Here is a 7,438-nt window from a genome sequence, read left to right as displayed (position 1 = left end):
GGCCTGCCCTAAGCGCCCAGGGCCCCCAAACCGGACGGCCACCAGAGGCCAGTCACTTCCTAATTGTCTCGATTTGTAAGAGGGTTTTGTAATGCTAAGTAAGCGTGGCGCAGCCAGCCCGGCCTCCCCCTACACCTCCCTCAGCCCGCCTTTGTTTACCTTCGCCTGATCGCTCATTTATTTATCTATCTATTATTTATAGGCGTCCTCTCCTATTCAGCGCCCGTGTATGTTAATTGTGTTATACCATTTAATTCTAACATCGGTCTCAAAAGAGCTCTTAATGAGAAAAGCATATACAACATGGATCACTTTGCTATTCAGCTTAGCCAGATGGACAACTGCTAACTTTTTTTTTTTTTTTAAATAATGAAAATCCCCCTTTGACAAAGGGGCTCGGATGAATAGGCTCCAAATAACACCTCAAACACTTCTAATTGTTTTGAGGACAATATGCTAATCCGCGGATTTCGGCTTTGGTGTCTGTTGACAACGTTTCCCGTGCACTTCGAGCCACCGACTCCTTTGGAAACAGCAGAGGCAAGCGCACAAATCTCTAAACAGCAGCAGAAAGCCGACAAACCTCTAGGCTGTCCCACCTCCCACCCCGTAGCATATCAAAGCCAGTGGGAAAAGCGCGCAAATTAAGGAATCCCACGCGTGAGCGCGACTTTGGGGGTGAGACTCCAAGACCGCGGGTGGAAAGCACCCTTCGATTTTAAGAACACATTCCAAAGAGTTTTGCTGGATGACACCGGAGGGTCCTTTCTCCTCAGGAAAGACAATTATCTTCAAGAAAACATTCACCCGGAGGGGAAAGAAAAGGGCTGTTTTACTTGTTTAATATCATGGGCTGCACTGTTATTTGATTTTTTACGATTTTTAAAAACTCCTTGCCCGAGTCGTGACAATGTCGCCTTCCTTTTCCCTTTACTCCGCAGGGTCTCAGTAAAAAGCGCTCGACAGTCTGGGGCGGGGACCTATGGCACATCTTTCTGCATTCCTTAAACTTTTATTTTTTAACTTAGGAACCAGTATCAAGCCCCAAATCCCCAGAAGAGTGAGCAGCAGAGTTTCCAAACACCTAAAAAGGCAAAATACCTGATTCCCCCAGTCTTCTCCCATGCTTTGAACTTAAACATCCACTGCAGGACGCGGTGTTCAGCGCGCAACTGGTTCCCAGGAGACTCGGTGCTTCTCCCCACTGCTTCAGCGTTTGGGTTTTTAAAAAGTAAACTCACCCAGATCTCAGCGGTCTGGGTCGGCCTTTGACTTAGTTCATTCACTTCTTGAAGTGGCCTGACCCTTTTGGGAAGAATGGGGGGAGAGAGTGAAGTCCCAGGGAACGATACCTTTATCTAGACTCTAAAGGCAAAAAGCAATCTCCAGGGCGCATTCCGGACAGATCCGAAACTCTAGGCCCTTCTACACCCAACCCACAGACCACCAAGATGGGCCAACGGGGGGCAACCACCAGCCATCACTGCTTAGATTCGCTCTATGCACTTTCAGCATCCCCGCACCCGACTTTCCAGCCCCTCCAACCTGGCTCCTGACTTCAGATTTTAGGCACATCAAAGGTTACTTTTTTTTACAATGACAGATTGTCTTTATTCAAAATGTCTTTGTTCAGGAAATGAACAGAGTAACGAGGTAAAATCCTTCTAGGTACATTTCCAAGACATCGTCAAAACATTTGTGACCATTTAGGATGTTTTTGTTCTTTTAATTTTTCGTTCACCTTCTACTTCCTGACTTCATAACCCGACATTCTGTCTAAAAGTAAACTTAGGTCTCTAGAAGCACTGCTTTACACAAAGTAAATAACCATTAGGTCCTTTTTGTTTTCCCTTTAAAGAAGCAAACACTATCATAGCATAGTTTTAAATAGAAATGTTTCCCTTTCTGTAGTTTAAAACTTTGAAGCCTTTCCCCCCCCATACATGAAGAGCAAATGGCTCCTAGTTGTGTCTGATGGCAAAACATAGAGACACAGCTAACTCTTTTCTTCAGGGGACAAAAGGAAAAAATATGTGCATATTCTAGATATAATATCAGCATCTGGGAGTTCAGAGTCCAAAGCCTATCGGAGGAGAGTGAAGGGGACATAAATAAAGCAAAACTGCCTACTTTTTTGTCCAAAGGGGGTACAGTCTGAGATTTGTTTTGGGAGAGTCGGGATAGGGGCAGCTGTGCTGCTGTCATAACGTTTGCAAGTTTCCGGCACCTGTCTGCGCCTCGGGTCCGGGAGGACGCCCCTCCCTTCCCCCTGGAAGAGAGAGGAAAAGTCTGGGTGGTGTAAGGGACAGCGGCAGGGCTGACCCCGGAGGCGTCTGCAGGACGGGGCTAGGCTCAGAGGACAGGGTGCAGACCCGGCTTTCAGACCACCCCTCAGGTCCGGGCCGGGCTGGGGGTTACATGGCGGTAGCATGGGCTGACGAATAAGGGTCTATGCCAGTCTTGGTCATGCCTGGGAAGAGGATGTAGGCGACGGGGGGCTGCAGGGTAGAGGCAGACCAGGCGGTACAGTTACAGGGCACCACGTAGCCAGGGTTGGTGGGGGACGGGTGCGTGTGCGTGTGCTGGCTGGGGCAGCTGAGGCTGCCGAAGGCGCCGTTCTGGTAGCCCAGGGTGGACGCGTAGGGCAGAGCGCCGGTGGCCAACGTGTGGGGCACTTCGCCCATCTTCTGGATGGCACTTGAGCTAAACTGCGCGGGGTCCAGCAGGGAGTAGGGCGCCGAGGCCGGCGGCAAGAAGGCCCGGGCTTTCTCGGGCGCGCTCAGGAGGCCGTCGGAGGCCCCCACGGGCAGGCCGGCCGCCTTGAGCGGGTCCGTGTCGCCCAGGTAGGGCAGGGGGAAGACATACCTGTCCTTCTTGAGCAGGTTCTTGGGCTTGCGCCGCGGTCGGTACTTGTAGTCAGGGTGCTCCTTCATGTGCTGGGCACGTAGCCGCTTGGCCTCATCGATGTATGGCCGCTTCTCTGCCTCGGACAGAAGCTTCCATTCGGCGCCTAGGCGTTTGCTGATCTCCGAGTTGTGCATCTTGGGGTTTTCCTGGGCCATCTTGCGCCGCTGGCCCCGGGACCATACCATGAAGGCGTTCATGGGCCGCTTGATGTGGTCTGAAGGTTTGGACATGGTCCCGGCGGCTAGGTGGGTGGGGGTAGGGAGTGCAAAGGGTTCTGCAGACGAGCCTGGGCTCGGTTGGCCGTCTGTCTGTCCGTCCTGAGCCGGGGTTCTGCGCTCCCCTCGCCTTGGCACCGCTGGGGGGAAGCCAGAGAGAAGCGCTGACCCCACAAAGTTCAGCTGATCATGCCAGTCCCAGCACCCAGGTAGCCCCGGGGGAGCGAGTGGGGTCAGAAAGGGTGGGGGAGGAGAGGGCGATCGGCTGGGGGGCTTCAGGCACCAGGGGCTGGGGCCCAAGTATCGGAGTCCCGGGGATTAAGCGGCCAGGTAATTTTTTGGCTAGGGCAAGAAGCTCCTCCTTCTTCTCTTCTCCACCTTTGCCTTCTCTACTTCCCTTCTCTCCTCTTGCGTCTCCAGTCGTGGCTACCCCCTCCCGTGGCTTTCTCCGAGCTGCCGCGCCTAGCGCTGCACCTGGCTGAGAATGCGGGGAGGCTGGTGAACGAGAGCCAAAAGCGGCGAAGTTCAAAGGCGAGGTGGGCCGGGACTGCACGCACTCTGACATAAGCGCGGGGCGGCGACTCCCCAACCTGGGCGCCAATCAGCAGCAGGGAAGCCGAGGGGGCGCACCTGCCAACACGCCGGTGCAAGAAAGAGGGAGCGCGACTGGTGGGGGCGGGGAGAGGTGTGAGGGACCGAGGCAGAGAGAGGGCTAGAGCAGAGCGGCTGGCTCAGGACTGGGGACTTGGGTTCCACATTGTTTCCTGCACTGTCCACAAATAAAACGGGTTCCAATTGTCTCCGGCACTGTCAACAAATAAAACTCTTCCGCGCCTCCTGTTTCCTTTCCCGGTGGTGAAAGAGAATTAGGGCTTGGAATACAAAGGCGCGGGGAAGGGACAGCAAAGGGAGCGAGGCGAGAGCTTGTGTTGACAAATAGGACAGCCTTGCCACGAAATGCAAGGACAGCACTTTCCCCTCTTGTCAAAGATCCTTGAAAGAGAAAAAGAACATAGCACGCTCAGGGTAAAAGCGAAATAAACTTTTCGCGCCCCACCCTCGGCGGTCCTTTCGCAGTGGTCTCCCGGGAAGCCCCTGGAACTCGGCATCCACCCCTGCCCCAGGATGCGGCGCCTGGGAGTAGCGCTGGGACCCTGGGTGGCTGAGCAATGTTGTCTGACCTGCTTCCCGAAGGCCTCGCGTCAGGCAATGCAGAGATTTCGAACCCTGGTTGGTGAGCCCTTAAAAGCACTACGACCTGTTCTTCACTTTCGGGGCGGGGGTTGGGCTGAGATTTCTAATGCAGTTCCGTTTTATGTTATTATTATTTAGTGTCTTTAAACCTCCAACTTTTACTCCACAAATGTTCATACCGTAAGAACAGCCTGGAGGCTGGGAATGGGGCTCTTCCGGGTGCCCCTTCTGCAGCGGCCCTAGAGCGGAGTCTCACGGTGTATTTGCAACCAGGGTCGGTTTGTCCCTGGGCGCCTCTTTCCACCCAGGGAGGCTGCGAGACTCGTTTCTTGCGTCAAATGAGCATTCTTCGGGTAAAGGGGACGAAATAACCCGCAGAGCCAACCTGCGCGCCTGTTTCCTTTGAATAATTGCCTGCCCGATGTGAAATGCCCTTGGGGGAAATATTTATTAAATGGAAACCATTGTCCCAGGCCCGGCGGGACCTGAGTGTGCTCCAGGCTTATTGGCTTTTGCACCAGCCTCTCTTGGGAGGACCGGCCAGAAACGCGCAAGGCTCTGTTGGCTCTGAGGGGCTAGGAGCGCGGGAGGGTGACAGGGAATGAGGAGATCGGAAGGGAGGGTCTTTCTCTCGCATGTAGTGTATCAAGTTTGAGGAGAAGACTTTGCTTCCCCTTCCTAAAATTAGAAAGATGCGTGGCATTTCTCACCCTTGGTGCACTCTTCAGAGAGGTGGGCAGTATCCCCATTTTACAGATTAGGAAACTAAGGTTGAGAAAAACTAGGTGGTTTGTCAAAAGTGACTCCCGGAGTGATGCCTGACGTATAGGATTTGAAAATTCCTATTTTTGTCCCCATTCCACTTGACGTCACGTCTAGCAATTTCATGGCGCTGCAGCCCAATGTGGAACACTTGATGAGACTATTGGGGCAATCGACACCTGCCATGCAGATAAACCACCCTGGAAAGACTGATCCTGCGCTTGATTTGCTTAGCCATGGGCTCCACCTCCAAGGGCTGGCAAACAGGTGCACAGTCTTTACATTCTTCCCAACCCCAGCTCTGGCCTTTCTCCAGAGCCTCAATCCAGCCCTCTAGCCCTGTTTTCTCTGCAGGAAATTTCATTTAGCTTAGGGTGTCAGGAAGCAAATGCACTTTTCAGCCCAGTCTGGAAAGGGTTTCCAAGCGTCGCTGGCAACCCCGACTCAGGTCTGACCAGCGGTGCTGTGTGCAGAGCCAGCCAGGGATAAGAGATTCAGGAACCACCCAACTCTAATTCTACTGTGTGATCCCGACGGCTTTGGGAAGGAATGAGAGAAATACTGATATCTGCAGCGAGATCCAGCGTTCGGAGGGGACCTGCCAATCTCTTACTCTAGAACCCCCCAGGGGACACCAAACGCACACCTAAAGGTCTGGGTGAATGCAAACCAAGCTCTTGAAAATTACTCAGCAAGGGGATCTGGCACAAGGTCCTACATCCTTCCTCTCCTCTGAGTTTCCAGGACAATCCTTTCCAGTTGCCCGGAGGCAGTTCGGGGCAGGCGAGCACCTTCCTGCAATTCCTCATATTTCCTTCTCCTCAAACGCCCGAACTCCTCTCCAAGCTTCTTGTGTTCAGCCTTGGGTCGCAATCCAAAAGCTATTCGCAATGCGGAGCGGAGTGATACCAAGGGCGTTCGATGGTGGGCAGGGCGCCAGCTGACCTCCCGACGTTTCAGAGACCCCGGTTGCCTTGTCCAGCTGCACTGACCTAGGAGGGAGCCAGCATCTGCGCTGCGCGTCTTGGCCTTGAGACAGGAACTCGGCGCGGGGAGGGAACGCAGGGTTGAGGGCTGCACCTTCCAGGCCTCGCATCAGCTTGTCTCCTAGGCGAACTGCAAAGCCACGCACGCCCCTTACGCAGTACGGTGACCACTGGTTTATTTAACACTCTTAGAGCTGGGGCGGGCACAGGAGTTCCCGTGATTCTGGGATCTGGCCTGGTGCTGTCTCCAGCAGGTGCCCCTACTGCGCTGCGCTGTCCCTTCACGCTGTGCCTCTCTGACCGGTCTAGACAATCCGGTAGCACGTCCTGGAGACATTACCCCTCAGGAGAGTCAGCAACTTCGGTCACCACCAGAACATGCATTAGGACAGAGGTTGCTTAAATGCTCCTCCTGCCTTGTCCGCAGCCTGAAGTTTGGCCCCAGGCTACCAGTTCATTCTCCAGGGCTGGAGATGTCCCTTGGATGAGGTCTTTCCGCTGGCACATTTGCCTGGAGAATCTGTGCATACTCTCAGTACACAGCGCAGCTACTCAAGGGCCGCTGCGTGCCGGCCTTAGCAAGGTGTCGGAACCCCCAAGCAGCAGGGATTATGTCAGGGAACCGTCGCTGTTTCCCAGAAGTGAAGGAAGAGGCCTCTAAGGGCAACGACCTAATCTGCTTCTCTCCGGGTTTTTCGCCTCCCACCAGGGCGCATGGCGTCCAGGATGCGCTTTCCTCTTTTCTGGCTCTGGGCCTCTCCTTTCACGCAGCTCCTTCGCGTACCTCAGGTATCAGTACAAGTCTCTCACTGCCTATGGGGAGCCTTTTCTGTTTCCTGGGCTGGGCTAGGACCCCTCCTAGGCTCTCACTCTCACACTTCCATTTCAAGCCCTGTTCCCCAGCCTCGTGCGGGTCCCTGTCGCAGTCCGTGCAGTCCACCAGACTTCGAGCTTCTCTGGGACGTGGCTGCGTGTTATTCATCTTGGGTTCAATTCCCGCATAATTCCAAGCGCAGAGAAGACGCTTAGTAAAGTTTCCTCTGCCCAGGCCCAGGTGGTTTTCCCCGATAGGTCTTTCCCGGCCTTGCAGCTGCAGGCACGGGACCCGAGACACAGCCTGGTAGAGCCAGACACCGCAGTATGGGGCCCCGGAGACCTGCACTCACCTGCCTTGCCACAAGGCTCCGCCCCACCCTCCTGCCTCCTCCTCTCTGGTGGGCAGAGGTCACCACTTCAAGGCCTCTGGGGCTTGGGAACGGTTGAATGCTGAGAGGAAGGCGCACAGAACGTGGCTTAGAGAACACGGTTGGGGACGGACTGAAAGGAGGGAACTGGCTGTGCGTCTCGAGCTCCAATGGCTTTCCGAAGAAGCCG

At 54.5% G+C, this 7,438-nt stretch overlaps 1 protein-coding gene across 1 annotated transcript; it reads right to left on the bottom strand.

The window, feature by feature from the left end:
- Positions 1-1,585: 1,585 nt before the first annotated feature.
- SOX14 (SRY (sex determining region Y)-box 14) lies at positions 1,586-3,633 on the bottom strand. The gene has a single exon (XM_011981684.1). The coding sequence runs from the start codon at positions 3,135-3,137 to the stop codon at positions 2,415-2,417; it is 723 nt and encodes a 240-aa protein (XP_011837074.1). The 5' UTR covers positions 3,138-3,633; the 3' UTR covers positions 1,586-2,414.
- Positions 3,634-7,438: the final 3,805 nt, after the last annotated feature.

The sequence above is a fragment of the Mandrillus leucophaeus genome, unplaced genomic scaffold, assembly GCF_000951045.1.
Source record: "Mandrillus leucophaeus isolate KB7577 unplaced genomic scaffold, Mleu.le_1.0 Scaffold1050, whole genome shotgun sequence".
NCBI lineage: Eukaryota > Metazoa > Chordata > Mammalia > Primates > Cercopithecidae > Mandrillus > Mandrillus leucophaeus.
The sequence above is the reverse complement of the archived record's forward strand: the minus strand, read 5'-3'. Positions and strand labels throughout refer to the sequence as shown.